The sequence below is a fragment of the Sciurus carolinensis genome, chromosome 9 (genome assembly GCF_902686445.1).
Source record: "Sciurus carolinensis chromosome 9, mSciCar1.2, whole genome shotgun sequence".
In the NCBI taxonomy this organism is placed as follows: domain Eukaryota; kingdom Metazoa; phylum Chordata; class Mammalia; order Rodentia; family Sciuridae; genus Sciurus; species Sciurus carolinensis.
Genome location: NC_062221.1, coordinates 78,955,519 through 78,972,401, shown reverse-complemented (window position 1 = coordinate 78,972,401; position 16,883 = coordinate 78,955,519). Strand labels below are relative to the sequence as shown.

The following is a 16,883-nucleotide window of genomic DNA, read 5'->3' as shown; positions in this document are numbered from 1 at the left end:
AAGTTTCTATTTACCTACATAAATTCTGTTTGTCCTTAAAAGATCTCATAGTGGCTATGGACTGAAGTAATATCTCCATCGTAGAAGTTCATCTAGCATTGATCATGTAAATTTGAGTCACTGAAGTGCTACTTTGTGATATCCTGTTTATGGTAGGTAGATGTACAACCAGTGTTTAGTTCTACCTGTATCTTCTCTTTTTGCTGTTAAATTTGAGGTTAAAAAAAAAAAAGCTATAAAATTTGTAGGTTTTAATATGTAATGCCTTGCAGATAACAGGTATTCTGTTAGTAATCTATTAATTTTGTTTTTAACTTTAATAATTATCGAGAATTTCTTAGTGATGACAACTTTTGCTCTTTTCACTACTAAATTATTATGAATGATTATTTCAGGTATCACATAGCTGGCTACCTCTGAGAGGGAAGTTTTATGATCTGACACTATAATGGAAAGCAGTTTTTTTTTTCTTTCTTCTCTTTTTTAATTGTTATAATTAGTTATACATGACAGAATGCATTTTGACACATCTTATATACATGGAATATAACTTTTCTTTTGTCTGCTTATACATGATGTGGAAGTACACAGGTCATGTAATCATATGCACATAGATTAATAATGTCCGATTCATTCTTCTAACATTTCTACCCCCATACTTCCTCCCCTCCCTTCACTCCCCTCTGTTTAGTCCAAAGTACCTCTATTCTTCCCTAGTGCCCCCCCACCACTTATTGTGAATTAGCGTCCACATATCAGAGAAAACATTCAGCCTTTGGTTCTTTGGAATTGGCTTATTTTGCTTAGCATGATATTCTCCAGTTCCATCCATTTAGCAGCAAATGCCAAGATTTCATTCTTCTTTAAGGCTGAGTAATATTCCATTGTATATATATATATACCACAATTTCTTTATCCATTCATCTGTTGAAGGGCATCTAGGTTGGTTCTATAGTTTAGCTATTGTGAATTGAACTGCTATAAACATCGATGTTGCTGCATCACTGTAGTATGCTGATTTTAAGTCCTTTTGGGCATAAACTGAGGAGTGGGATCGCTGGGTCAAATGTTGGTTCCATTCCAAGTTTTCTGAGGAATCTCCATGGTACTGTTGAAAACAGCTTTAAGCTTTATATCCATTCTGCCAAAGCTTGGGAGTACTGCTTTTTGTGGAGGCGGGGGACGGGTTCCAGGGATTGATCTCAGGGGTATTTGACCACTGAGCCACATCCCCAGCCCTATTTTGTATTTTATTTAGAGACAGGGTCTCACTGAATTGCTTAGCTCTTTGCTTTTGATGAGCCTGGCTTTGAACTAGAGATACTTCTGCCTCAGCCTCCCAAGCCTCTGGAATTACAGGTGTGCACTATCACACCTAGCAGAAGTCCTGCTTTTTAAATAATGAATATCATTTCATTCATTTTGTTGTTGAACATTCCCAATGCAAAATGTGATTCACAGTGTCCCTATGTAAAACATGCTCATTGATGTGTTATTATTAGCACCTTGAAAATTCATTTTTTCTTAAGTCTTCTTATAAATCTTGTGCAATTTTTTTTTTTTTTTTTTACTCTGGTGATGGTGGAAGTAATGATACTTTTTTGCTGTTTATGCAAATGAAGACCATTAGTCACTGTGCCTCTTTTTTCCTAAGAACTTGGTATTCGCTCACTGGCAAATGATTTAAATAAAGGTTATTCATTTATACTTTTCATTGTTTACAATTTCTTTTGCCATTCAGAGAAACAATTTTCATCTTGGAAAATAATGAGGGTCTTTAGGACAGACAAGCTAAATATAAGAACTTTTAGAGACAAGGCAGAACAACAACATCAGAGTTTAGGTAAAATCATTCTGCAGAACTGTGTGGTAAACTGTTACTGGAACCAATTTTTAATTCTTAAGGTCCTAATATTAGAGAAGTAGCACCCTTTTGCCTTATGAAATATGACTTTATAGATCATTATCTATAATATTTCAATGGATCGTAATTTTTCTTATAGTAGGTATAAACATAAATATTAAATAAATCTGTGTATATAACAGTTTAGTTAAATATCAATTACATAAAAGTTTCCACTGAAATCTTGCCATTTATGTGATTCTAATTAGTCGTATCAGAAGCTAAATATTAAGAATGGATTTATTCCTGCATATTTCTAAAACTATGGCAACTTCCCCTCCCTTCCAGAAGAGTAATTTTTGCTTACTAGACAACATGGTCCAAAATGGTAAGATTTTATTCTGGCTCAAAATTTATAAGAAATTGGTGTTCATAATTTGGACTTTATCCAATGGTAGTGACTAATTATAAATATCTCATCATTTATGAAAAAAATCTACGAATGCACATGAGTTTTTCTATGTAGAGCTATCATTAGTTTATAAAAAGGGCTCCCAGAAAAGTTCTAAGAAACACTGATTGAAAATATTAGAAAGTAAAGATGTTACTTTAAGTTATTAGTACTCAAAAATACCAATAGCACAGCTAACTGAGAATTGCATGGCATTCTAAAACTGTTATTCCAATTTTAATTTTTTTAATGTTCAAAAACCCATTATTACATATATTGTAATAACCTGAGTTCATCAGAATATGCCTCAGGACAATCAGGAAAGAATTTGCCTTACGGACTTCAGACATTTGAAAATAGTTTCATGTATAGTATGTAAATTAATAAACTTTAGCCTAATAAATTTATTTTGTTAACCTCTTTATGTCATGTACTAAGCGTACATTTTTATGTAAAACTATGAGTATATCCCGTAGTGGTAATTTTATCTTTGTTTTGACTGCATGTATTATATTTATTGTATTTACAGAGCACCAAAATCTTAAGTAATCTAAACAGTCTTTTGTTCTCTTCAGTGGTTACAGCCTGTGACATGGCAGGTGCAGCCATGTATGAACTGGTGAGAGTGGGTCACAGTGAGTTGGTTGGAGAAATTATTCGATTGGAAGGTGACATGGCTACTATTCAGGTGTATGAAGAAACTTGTATCCTTTTTAGTTCAATTTCCTGCCACTTTCTGTGTGTTTGAATTAAGCCAAAGGAAGCAGCAGCAACAACCAGTCATGTTAGAAGCAGGAAAAGTAGATGTCATAAAGAAGTCTCGATATATGTATATATACATATACACACACATACATACTCTTACATATTTATACACACATGCATACATACACATGTATACTTCTGATATAGAACATATTAAAGAAAGGAGAAAAGGTGCTAGGAATCAGTGCTATTATTTTAAGGAATTAGTATTAATGTTTTGAATTTTCATTGCTCTTGATGTTTCAGGAGTTCACAAACTTCAGGAATTTTTTTTTCAGAAGGACACATAAGGCATGGAATAACAATACTAATTTGTGTGGTTAAAATTCTCCAGTCATAATTTCTATTTAAAATAATAAAGCTATAGTTAAACCAGTCACCAGTCTCTCTTCATTCATGAATAGCACTAGGTGACATGTAATATTACAACTTTAGCACTAGGAAATCCTTATTGTTTGGTTATTGTAATTTTGGCTTTTAAACATAATATTCATTTTCAATTTTCTTTGAAAAATTAAGAGTTAAAGAGTTGAGTCTTGTGAAAAGCAATCACCTTTTTGGGCATTCATATATATCTTTTGCTTAGATCAGCATTAATTCTTTGGGTATTTAATCAAGTTTTATTTTATACCACTTTTTTTACCATTATAAAATTCATGCTTGCTGATAACTGGTTTTCCTGTACAAATACTGGGTACTAATTTAAAACAAAATCATCTGAAAAAATAAAATTAGAAACGTTTGTAAGTATGAAATCTAATTTCTATTGTTACCTTTATATTTATTTAATCATTTTGGGGAGCCTGCTGGACAATGAACAGGGCCTCATCCATGCTAAGTACCAATTCTACCACTGAGCTGTACTCCCAGCCCATATTTAATATATTGCATGGCTTGGACATTTACAATAAATGAAAATAAATACAGTGACAACCCTCCCTACTTTTGTCATCCTGTATCTCATCAATTTTCAAAACACACAACACACTACCACTTTAATTGACTCCTTTTATTATACGTCCTTCTAGTTTCTTATTTGCACATCTAAGCAAATTCATGCGTTTTTCCTTCCTTTTTTCCCCACACGATGGCATCGTGTACTGTTCTGTACCACACTTTTTTTTTTCCACTTAAAAATATGTGCATTACAGAAGATGTGGATGAATAATGTGGTAAATAAAGTAAAATGTTAATGGTAGAATCTAGACAATAGAGGAAGTTTACTGAAAAATTTTTTCAGCTTTTTTTAGGTTTAAAATTTTTCATATAATCATACTGAGAGTAAAAAGCTTATTTTGGAGAGCTTTCTAGAGAGATTCATAGATGCGTCTATCCTTTTCTTATAGCTACATATAATTTCATCTTATGGACCTATCAATTTATTAATTGATTTCTTTTTAAATATTTTTTTAGTTGTCAGTGAACCTTTATTTTAATTATTTATGTGTGGTGCTGAGAATCAAACCCAGTGCCTCAACCATGCTAGGCAAGTGCTGTACCATTGAGCTACCACCCTAATTGATTTCTTAATGATAGAAAATTTGATTGTTTCTAATCTTTTGCTTTTATCAACAGTGCTGCAGTATAACCATGGTATGAATTTGCAAAGTTGGAGCCTAGGTCAAGGTTTATCCATTTTTTAATTTTAATAGATATTGCTAAATTGCTTTCAGTAAAAGTGATACTGATTTTACTCTTATCAACAAATATTAGAGAACAAGGTGAATTTATTGTGCTTATTTACAGGTTTTACTCCTCCTTTCAAAGTTACTTCCTTAGTTCTTTTGTTTTGTCCAGGTACTATTATCTTTTTAAGGAGACTGCTTTTCTTTAGTAGTGTTTGAAATGATGAATTAATGAGAGATTTTTGCTTCTGTTTTCAGCCCTGTGGTTCCCAAAATGCAAAGACACTATGAGCAGCTGCAGTAAACTCATGTGATGCCCAGGATACTTAAAATTTTTGAGGTTAACACAGAAATATTAGACATCTTGTCAGACACTGTGAACTAGTAGCTTGAGATAATGAACATTTTCATTACTGCATTACATTCTTGTCATTGGTGTCATATCTTTGAAAAGTTGAGTGTTTGGTGGATACTAAGCTAAAAAGCACGTAGGTAAAAATCAGTATGGAGTATGGTTTCCATTGTAATCGCAAAGCTTGAAAATAGGCTCAAATGGACAATCCACATCCTGTTCATAGGAATTGTGGTTATTTAGGACTGAAATTTATACTTTTTTCTTTCAACTGATGCATATTATTCTTTCATTGCTACTCAGTTCTTAGGATATATATGTACTTATTAAGTTGTTTAGACATAACTATTTATTAATCAAAATTATAAGATAATATTTTTTGTCCTGGAACACTGAAAGTATTATTGAAGTATTAAGGATGCTGTGAACTGAGAAAGTTGGGGAACCTCTACTTTTTACTGTGATAATTCTTATTGATAATATCCTTAAACTTGCATTGTGAGTTTTCCTCAACCAGTATTTCTAGCTGGTGTGTCTGTTGGCGACCCTGTACTCCGCACTGGAAAACCTCTCTCTGTAGAGCTCGGTCCTGGAATTATGGGAGCTATTTTTGATGGTATTCAAAGACCTTTGTCAGATATCAGCAGTCAGACCCAAAGTATCTACATCCCCAGAGGAGTAAATGTGTCTGCTCTTAGCAGAGATGTTAAATGGGATTTTACACCATCCAAAAACCTACGGGTATGTCTGTGTAACCAAGAATTTCTAAAGTTGGTGAAAGAATGTGAAATAAATGTTTAGTGAACTATTTTGTACTCTTAGTCCAAACAAAATAGACTATGGAAGCGTAGTTTAAATTTTTCCTTAAATGCATTATAGAATTGTAGAATCTAGTATGTTTTATTGATAAGCAAATTATTTTTATAGTATCAGGAATGATTCTATTTGATGATTAGTTGAACATTAAATGTTAAATGCATTTGTTCTCTAGGTTGGTAGTCATATCACTGGTGGAGATATTTATGGAATTGTCAACGAGAACTCTCTCATCAAGCACAAAATCATGTTACCCCCACGAAATCGAGGAACTGTGACTTATATTGCCCCACCTGGGAATTATGATACCTCTGTAAGTATCATTTGAATTTTATCCCACAGAGCAGCACTCCTGTTTATGTATTATAGTTGCTCCATTTTAATGCTGTAAATAGTTAAAGAATTGATATAGGTTTTGAGTAACTCCTAATTTGTGTGTATATGTGTGTGGTATTGCGGATCAAACTTTGGTCATGCTAAGCAAGCACTCTAGCATTGAGCTATAGCTCCAGTCCTATAATAATAATAGTAAATAATAATAAAATAATTATTATTTTTGGTACTGGGAATTGAACCCAGAAGAGATACTCTACCACTGAATCCTGTTTTATTTTGGGACAGGATCTCATTATGTTGCCCAGGCTGGCCTTGAATTTGTGATACTCCTGCCCCAGCCTTCCAGGTAGCTGGGGTTACAGGTGTGTGCTACCACATCACTCTCCTTTAACAATTTTTTAAGGATATTTTTGTTTTGACTTGGAGTTGGGAGTATAAAAAGCAAAACATATGCTTTTTTTTTTTTTTTTTTAAGAAATATGACGTTTTTATGCCTTATTAACTGATGCTACATTTATGTAAAATCCTTATTCTTCAGGCATGGGTTGAATAGACTTTGATTTCATTAGTAGTATTCACATAACATGTATATTCATAATGTATGTACATCACATATGTATGTGATGTAATATCACATAGTCCTTTAATTTTATTTGTAGTCACATAATAATCTTTAGAGGGTATGAAGAAACCTTTATTGAGAAAACCATTACAACCTATAATTTCCTCCCAATAAAATGTGATAAGGGATTATTTTTTAATAATTTCACAAAAATAAATTTGTGCTCTGCAATACACAGAGAACAAGATCTGAGTTAAAATTATTGTTCTGGACAGTCACTTAGCCTTACACAACAGCTTAAATACTCACTCATTCCAAATGGAAGAACCACCTTAAAGCAGACAAATTGAATTCATGTTTCAAGAAAATTATAGAATTCTGTAGGGCCTTGGAACTTTTGAGTTGTTTGTGTTGTTGAAACAATCTCTGTGTTCACAAGTGTTATTATATGACTCATTACCTTTTTGCTTTTATAAATATTTAAACATTTTAAAACATCTAAAAATAAAAATAAAAACATCAACTTTATAAATATTTTTGGATCTTTAATAAAGTTATTTTTATTAAGCAGTATAAGATCATTATAATAAAACAGAGAATTGAAAGTAAATATGAAACTTTCACTTCTCCCTAGTCCCAGGAGCATCTTTTTTTTTTTTTTTTTTTTTTTTTTTGGGTGCTGGGGATCGAACCCAGGGCCTTGTGCTTGCAAGGCAAGCACTCTACCAACTGAGCTATCTCCCCAGCCCCCCCAGGAGCATCTTAATTGTAAGATTTTCCCAGGTATTTACATATAATTTATTTATTTCCTTATGGCTTGATATATTCCCTTCTAAAAAACAATTCCTAAACTTTTAAAAATCACTAAAAGTATAATGCACCAAATTGAAAATAATTTAGGACAATATTTAAAGATTGACAATAAAAAAAAATCAATCTCCTTTCTCACTTTCATGTACCACCTTTCTATCCCCAAGAGAAATTAGGAGTTGCTTAAATTTTGGAGGAAAAAACATTTACAAATTTGATTGCACTGAAAACCATGCTGTATTTTTATAGGATGTTGTCTTAGAACTTGAATTTGAAGGTATAAAGGAAAAGTTCAGCATGGTCCAGGTATGGCCTGTTCGTCAAGTTCGTCCTGTCACTGAGAAGCTGCCAGCCAATCATCCTTTGCTGACTGGTCAGCGAGTCCTTGATGCCCTTTTTCCGTAAGTTTGGGATGTGTCCTACGATTTTCTCTCAGAGTTATTATATGCACCTATCTTTTCATTATCTTTATAGATAAAGATTTTATGTGCTTGAAACCATGATAAAATTTATCTAGAGTAATTATGGTGCTAGTTTATAGAGTCAGACCATTAAAGAAGCTTTTCCCCCACAGAGGTAAACAACATTATTTCTAAAATGTTCTGAAAAAATGAAATTTCCAGAATAGTACATGTGTCAAAACAATATATTGTTCTTACGTTGTCTTAAACTAACTTAGACCGCTGTTACTGTACATTAATGATTTCTAAAATTAGCTAGGCTCTTCATGGTACAAGCATTATTTCTTAATTTGTAGTCTGCTCTTTCCATTTTCTTTTCTTAAAAACCTTTTCCTTTATTTTAGATTTCACATATCCTGCTTTATTTCAACAAATGACTTTGTCATTTAATTCACAGAAAGACTGAAGCAATGAGACAGGAGCTCCTCAACCTATGACCAAACCAATGAATTTTATTTTGTATGTGGTGCTGGGATTGAGCTTCTGGGCTGTCTGCACTCTACCACTGAGCTGCATTCCTGCTTTCCCGAGCACTTTTTTTGTTTGTTTTTTGTTTTGGTACTGGGGACTAAACCCAGGAGTGCTTAACCACTGAGTCACATCCCCAGCCCTTTCTATTTGTTATTTTTGAAACAATGTCTTAGGGCCTGGCTAACTTTCTGAGTTTGGCTTTGCAATCCTCCTGCCTCAGTCTCCTGAGTTGCTAAGATTACAGATGGTGTGCCACTGCCTCTGGCCCTCCCTCCTGTGCACTCTTAACGTACTTATTTACTTTTCTGACTTACACTCTGAGTTGTTCTTGCTATTACTGTCTCATTAAGATCTCCATCCTAAACTGGAGACTATTATGTTAAGTCAAATAAGCCAAACTCAGAAACCCGAAGGTCAAATGTTTTCTGGTATGTGGAACCTAGTCCAAAATAAGGGGGGCAGGAGGTGGGAAGAGAAAAAAAGGGAAGAGGGGGATTCCATCAGAAGAGAAGAAAGATGGGTGGATTAGTTGAAGGGGATGGAGAGGAAGGGAGAAGGGGTGAGATAAGGGAAGAACAGTAGAATGAATCTGACCTACCTTGCCCGTGTACATATATGAATATACTGCTGTGAATCTCACCATTATGTATATCCACAAGACACTAACTTTAAAAAAAAAAACAAAACTGGAAGTAAATAGCAGAAATATCAGTAGAATAGAGGGAAGGGAAGGGGGAAGGAGAATGGTGGGAATACTAGGGACTGCCATAGAGCAAATTATATTCCATGTTTTATAATTATGTTGAAATTAATGCTAGTGTTATGTGTAACTAAAAAAATATTTTAAAAAAAGATATCTATCTTTTGACTCTTTTTTTCTTGTTAGTCAGTACCTCCCATTTCCATACCTTTTACTCTTCAGCCTATACTAGACTCAGTAGTCTGTAATTCTTATGGATATTTGCCCATATTATAATAAATCTTATTGTTCCTCTGTATTTTACCACACCACCTAACAAAACCAATCTAGGTATTTCCTTTTCTTAACTTTACTTATAGGTTGCTGAGAAAATTAAATAATCAGTGCTAATTGGTATCTAACCTCACAACTGTGTAGCATTCCTTTTGCATTTCACTAGTTATAATTCTCTCCTGTTCCCTCAGCAGCTACTTCAAACTATTCCATTTGCCTTAGATCTTTAACTCCACCATTCATTCTTCCTCTTTCTTTATAAGTGAAAACAGAGAAATTAGAAACCATGAGTTTTGGAACCCCTTCAATTTCCTGTCACTGGACTCCGTGTACATTGCCATTCATCTCTTCTTCCATTTTCTGGAGCTTATCTCTCCTCATATCTCCTCAAAGATCAGCATCATCTTCCCTTTCTCTCCTCTCTGATGAAAAAAGTCTATCTTCTACCCTTTATCTCTTTCCAATCTGTCACTACCTTTCTCCTCATCTTCATTGCCTAATATTTCCCACTCTCATATACTCTGCCCTTGACTTTATGAGTCCCTTGAACTACCCTCACTGCTGTCATCGGTCACTTCCATACTTGATCAAGTCAAGAAATAATTTTAAATATTTTCTAAATCCCTACAGCTTTGAATATTGGTGTCATCTCCTCCTTGAAACACCCTCTTTCTTTGTTCTTCCTGATAGGTTCTGTGTACAAGTTCTTACTCTGTTGTAAACTTCTCCTCTTAAGTTTTGGTACTTTTAGGATTTTTCCTCTTCTAAGGCTTCTTTATCCTTATTCTGTCTCTTACCTCTCTTGGGATGACTTTTGTTACTCTCCTGATTTAATATTTATCTATGTATGATGATTCTTTTCTGTATTTTTATTCCTGACCTCCAGATGCATATCTACTTCTGATTATTCCTTTGCTTTTGATTGTCCTGCAGGTGCCTCAGTATCAACATATTCAAAGCTAAAACCACCTTAATCATCACCCATTCTTTGAAACTTGTTCTTTTTTTTTTTTTTTTGTTACCTCTTCACAGGTGTCATTATTATCTGTAAGTGGGGGCCTAAACTAAAATCCGTGACTTCTCAAGGACTGATATTACCTTCCCATATCTAGTTCAGCAAATGAACTAGACTTTTTTCACTTCTCTAAATATTTTTATCTGTATCTTTAATTCATATTCCATTACTGTAGTTACGGCCTCCACCCTAATTCCTGCAAAGATCACAAGGAATCAGACTTGCGGTCCTCAGTCTTGCTTTCTTGCTAGGTGGTTGTCCATACAACATAGTGGTCCATCTAAAACATTTGATCCTGCACTGTTTTAATTAAAACGCTTAAGGTATTTTCATTGCTCTTAAAAAACAATATACACAATCATGAACTTCTTACAGAGTCACCCATCATCTGGCTATTGCCTACTTTCCAGCATTGATTTAGCCACTTGCCTGCCCAACTACTTCCTTAAATGCCTTCTTCTAGGAATATTGGAAAGACTTTTAACTCTTCAAGCAGTGGTCTCTCCTGCCTCTGGACCTTTGGGCATGCTATTCCCTCTGCTTGCATTGGTACTTCCCTTTATCTGGCTATTTTCCATTTCCTTTAAGACTTACCTACTTTCAGGGGGAATTTTCTAACCCTGCTCCAGTCCAGTGTCAAACTTTGCATACCTTCCTCTGTATTCCCACAGTTCTCTCTGACAGCATTTTTCACATTGGACTGATGAATTTCCAAATTGGGTACACCCAGTCCCATCCCCATTCTAGGTTAAATTGATTTGGCAAAAGTTTGGAGAGCCATTATGAGAGAAGTATACTGAGAAATGTGACATGCCTTAGTCTATCAAATACCTGAAAGGTTTGGAGGAAAAAAAATTTGATGCATATTAGTTTTATATTGAAAAAAAATATGTTTCTATCATTAAGGATGCAATGTTTCCATGAATTTTAAAGATAAAGCATGATCTTACAGACATTTCCCTTAGAATTACATCCCATTTTTCCTGATCAGACCTTCCCCCACCACATAACACACACACACACACACACAAACACACACACACACACAGAGCAATATCCACTTTCTGCTGCCCCTTTTTATTTAGGGTTTGAAAATGTCAGCCAAATGGTATCATAATCACCACTTGATGTACCAGTTAATTTATCCCACAGGAATTTGTGCTTCGTGAATTACAGGAACATCTCTGTCTTTTTGACTGTTTATTGTCTCTCCAGCATCTTGAAGCACAGTTTTTAGTACCTAGAAAAAAGTACTCGGTAAATAGTTATTGAATGGATAAAAAGGGATTAACTTAATACCTTAACAAAACTTTGTTCATTAAACTTTATAGTTGTTTATATTTATTATTTTAAATTCCTATACTGTCTTATCTCCCCCCACCCCCAGCAGCATTAGGGATTGAGCTACATCCCTAGTCCTTTTTATTGTTTATTTTGAAACAAGGTCTTACTAAGTTGTTGAGACTGTCCTAGAACTAGTGATCCTGATGCTTCAGCCTCCTGTATTGTCTTTTCATGAACTAATTTATATCAGCATTCAGAATGTCAGTACCATTTTATCTTATTATTTTCATATCCCTCTTCCCCAAGGTGCCTTATGGAATATACTTTAACTTTTCAACTAGTAAAGATGATGGAGATGAATAATGATTAAAACATCATAGGCATAAATATATAACATATGTTTGTATATCTTTGTGTGTATAGACTTAAATATTTCAGAGCATTTTCTCTCCTTATATTTCTGTTTCTCTTCCCTACTTTAATAGTATTTGTTAGCAAGTACAGCAATCCATTATTTTTTTTTTTTAATTTTCTTTGTTAGGTGTGTACAGGGAGGAACTACTGCAATCCCTGGAGCTTTTGGCTGTGGAAAGACAGTGATATCACAGTCTCTCTCCAAGTATTCCAATAGTGATGTGATCATTTATGTAGGATGTGGTGAAAGAGGAAACGAGATGTCTGAAGTTCTCCGGGACTTCCCAGAGGTCTGTATGTGGGAAACGAGAAGATACCACATATCGACTTTCATTGGCAGTTAATAAAGCTTAATATTGGGTCTGGAGCATTGCATTCCTTTGTCAAGGATCTTTTTAGAAATTTTAAAGTAATATCCATGATTTTATATTCAAGGAAAGAAATTTGAATTTTTCAGTCACTCTTGAAAGTGTCTCTTTTTGGTCTGGTGTGAAAGATAAAACATTTATGTATGTAAACTTTACATTGGTTTTGCAATCTAATTTCTATAAAAATATATTCTTTTTCATAAAATAATAGATTTCATTTATGAAATGGAAATAATGTCTATCTTCAGAGCATAGCACTCTGGTACAGAAAAGAGCAGTTATAGTGATAGGGAATATAATTTGGGGAATACTGGTTAGAGGGATTAAACACAGACAAGTTGTGAAAGATAAAGTTTGGGGAACCAAAATGTTACATTTAAAACCTGGGGGATCACCTGCACATTTTTTTTTTACCTCTAGCTCACTATGGAAGTTGATGGTAAGGTAGAGTCAATCATGAAGAGGACAGCTTTGGTAGCCAATACCTCCAATATGCCTGTTGCTGCTAGAGAAGCCTCTATTTATACTGGTGAGTTGTGGATTGTCATAAAAGCAATTAATACCTGTTCTGAAACTTAAAGCTAGTACCAAGATTTTCCTTTTCCAGAGAACTTTTCTTTCCTTCTATAATACTTTCTTATTGTCAACATTCCTAACTTTAAAAAGATATTTTACTTATTTTATCTTGAGAAAAAGTAAACAGAAGTTATTTATAGAACTGCCCCAGTGTTTTTAATGACTATAAAATGATGTATTTTCTACCTTTTCCCATCACTAATCTGTCTTTAGATATGCTTGGATAACCAGCTTTAAATTATTACATTTTAACTATTGATATAAAAGATTTAAAAATTGCTGTGTTTATATGTTATCTTCCAACTTTGCTTCCACTTCAGTCCCAACTTTTTTAGTACTTTTATTTGTGTTTTTTAGGACTCATTAAATTTATATTCTGTTCTGGAACAAGAAGTCCAGTATTTAATTTAGCTTTAGACCTGAAGCAAAATGGAGTTAATGCTTACTGTCCTTTGGCGACTGTTTGTCCGTTTATTTCTTGTTTGGCTGAAGTTTGCCTTTTGGAAGTTTCTTCAAGAAAGGCTCATGGAAACTATATTGCCTCAATTCTTGTTTCTTCATAAGTTTATTTGTTGTTTTTTTGTTTTTGTTTTTCCTGTTGCCTTTAAACTTTAATAGTAGTTTGAATATAAAATTCTTGGTTCAATTCTTAATTCTGGTCTGGTGGTTTTCACTTATTGGGGGAAAGATAAAACAGACAAACCATTTATGTATGTGAACTTTCATAAATGTTATGATCTAATAGGTTACTATAGTAACATTTATCTTTTTATAAAGAAATAAATGACTAAATGGATATTATATATGAAATGGAAATGATGCCTATCTAAACTTTAACCATAGTTTGGCTTAGTATAAAATTCTTGCTTCAATATTTCTTTCCTTGAGAACTCTTTTTCTAGCACTAAGTATTGGGGAAAGATCTGAGAACTTTTTTTTCTTTTAGAGTTGCTTTTCCTATTTGCTCCCAAGAATTTCTCTTTAAATTTGAAGTCTTATACTGATATCTTTGATTAATTTTTCCTGAGACATGATATAACCTTTCAATCTATTAATATGTCTTATCTCTCTTCCATATGTATCATTTCCTCTCCAGTTCCTTCTGTTTAACCTTTTGTCTGCACACAGGATAAATGGCATTTATTTTTTGTGTTGCTTGTAATGAAACCTTTATTTCTCAAATAGTTTTATTTTTTCTTCCAGCTGTTTGTTGAGTTCTGCTAGTTCATGAAACATCTCTTCTTATTTTGCTAGATAATCCTTGAGATTTTATATTGTGATAGGATGCATTATTAAGGTTCTTTTTTAATTAACTCTGGTCATAATTTTCATCTGTTCATTGGCAGGTTCTTTTGCCAACATTGTATCCCCTTCTATCTCTTTTTCTTATTTCATATTTGTTTAGATAGTCTGTGCTTGTATTTATTGTCACTATTACTCATCTGTGTGTAGGATATGAGAGGAGTTGGTTATGACTGTGGTCCAGGGTAACAGGAATTCTTCATGTTAACCTGTGAAGTTTGTGGCAGCATGCAGTTGTGTAGCTAAATTATTTTACTTTTTACTTGTCCTGCCAACAGAAGTCAGTAGCTGTAAGACAAATTCTTTCTATTCTACCTTAGCTCTCGGGGCTGGGGAGATAGCTCAGTTGGTAGAGTGCTTGCCTTGTAAGCCCAAGGCCCTGGGTTCGATCCCCAGCACCCAAAAAAAAAAAAAGAATACCTTAGCTCTCACACTTTTTATGTAGTGAAAATAGGAAGTGCCTACATGTGTTTTGTTCACATCCATCTCCCTGATTCCATACCAGATCCAAAGAACCTGGATCTAACCATGAGGCCTTTGCAGTGGTCCAAACAAAGAATTCTTGATTTTCTTCCTCAGAATGTGTCTCTTAGTTATGAGAAGTTTTATCTGAGTTGTGTACCTCAGATGAATTCTTGGTGTTTCCCCACACTCTAGTATGATTTTTACTCATTCAGTTTTTACTCATTCAGTTTTTACTCATTATTTTGTTGTGGGGCTAAATGTGTCTTTTACCTTTTTGAATTTATATGCTTCTTGTTCTCCTTGTTTGGTGGTAACTTTAATGAGAGAGTAGAGAAAGTGACATATTCATCTACTGTTTCTGTCAGCTTTTGCTGCTGACTAAAAGACCTAACAAGAACAATTTAGAGAAGGAAAAGTTTATTTGGGGGCTCACAGTTTCAGAGGTCTCAGTCCATAGACAGCTGCCTCCATTCCTCAGGGCCTGAGGTAAGGCAGAACATCATGGTGGAAGAGTGTGGTGGAGGGAAGCGGTTCACATGATGATCAGAAAGCAGAGAGAAAGACTCACATGTCAGATACAAAATATATACCTCAAAGGCATGCCCCCAACGACCCACCACCTCCAGTCACATCCTACCACTTGGTTAATCCCTATCAGGGCATTAATTCACTGATTGGGTTAAGGCTCTCATAACCCAATCATTTCACCTCTACACTTTCTTACATTGTCTCACTCATGAGCTTTAGGGGGACACCTCACATTCAAATCATAACATCTACCGTTTTAAGACAGAAAATCTACCTCATTCTTTTACGTGGCTCCATGGCCCTTCTTTTTTCTTTTCTTTTCTTTTTCTTTCTTTTTTTTTTTTTTCTTTTTTCTTTTTGGTACCAAGCATTAAAACCTAGGGTGCTCAACCACTGAGCCATCCCTAGTCCTTTGTTATATTTTATTTAGAGACAAGGTCTCACTAAGTTGTTTAAGGCCTCGCTAAGTTGCTGAGACCAGCTTTGAACTTGCAATCCTCCTGCTTCAGCCTCCAGAGCAACTGGGGATTATAGGCTTACACCAGGGCACCCAGTTATATGTCCCTTTGATGGCGTAATTTATTTCATCAACATCCTTTTGTTGGACATTTGGATTGATCACTACCACAAACAATGCATCACTAAAACATCTTTATGCATGTGTTTTATACTGAGTTTGTTAAATTTGTTGTTTTTTGATTGGTTCGTTGGATTTTTTTGTTGTTGTTTTTGGTATGTTTTCTGTGCTTATTTCTTTGCACACAATTTCTAAGAGTAATTTCTTAGAATTCTTGAGAATAGAATGCTTAATGTAGAGTTTAAATTTTGTTAACCATTCAAAAGGAATAACTATATCCAAATGAAAAATGCAAAGGACATGTACATTTTTCAGATTATAAAGATGTTATAAAGAAAAAGATGAAATAAATGTGAAAGTATGTCATTGCAAAAAAAGTAATAACTATAGAAAAATTTCTCTTTCTCCACATTTACACCAGTGCTAGTTTTTTTTAAACACATTCTTATGCTTACCAAACTATAGAAAATTGAAGTAATATTATAGATGTCCCTGTAGACATCCAGCATCTAGATGGACTGACATTTTAAATATTCTTGCTTTATTAGATATCTATTCTATCTGTATTTCTTAAGAGTGAACTAGCATCTTTTGTGTGTATTAACCCTTAAAAACTGCCTTCTGTCCATTTTCCTTTTGGTTTGTAGTTGTTTTTCATGCACCAAGAGTTCATCTGATGCTTACAATTCAGATAAAGCTTCTGAGAACTAGGAAATTCATGCTGAATTATTAGGCTGAGGTTAATAGCAGCACAGGAATCAGAACCTGGAACTTCTTTGTATATATTAGCTTGCTGTGTGACTTTACAAGACTGGACTCCCTCTACACACCAGAAAGATCAACAATTGAGATATTATTCATGTTAATAACATTTGTTACTATTTAGAAA

General features: G+C 34.0%; 1 protein-coding gene across 2 annotated transcripts in view; it reads left to right on the top strand.

The window, feature by feature from the left end:
* Atp6v1a (ATPase H+ transporting V1 subunit A) overlaps positions 1 to 16,883 on the top strand; it is a 59,717-nt gene that overhangs the window by 29,126 nt on the left and 13,708 nt on the right. For both annotated transcript variants that reach the window (XM_047564553.1, XM_047564552.1), the window contains 6 exons: positions 2,870 to 2,998; positions 5,563 to 5,777; positions 6,028 to 6,165; positions 7,810 to 7,961; positions 12,306 to 12,468; positions 12,967 to 13,075. In XM_047564553.1, coding sequence (XP_047420509.1) covers positions 2,870 to 2,998; positions 5,563 to 5,777; positions 6,028 to 6,165; positions 7,810 to 7,961; positions 12,306 to 12,468; positions 12,967 to 13,075 — 906 coding nt within the window. The remainder of the gene's footprint in view (positions 1 to 2,869; positions 2,999 to 5,562; positions 5,778 to 6,027; positions 6,166 to 7,809; positions 7,962 to 12,305; positions 12,469 to 12,966; positions 13,076 to 16,883) is intronic.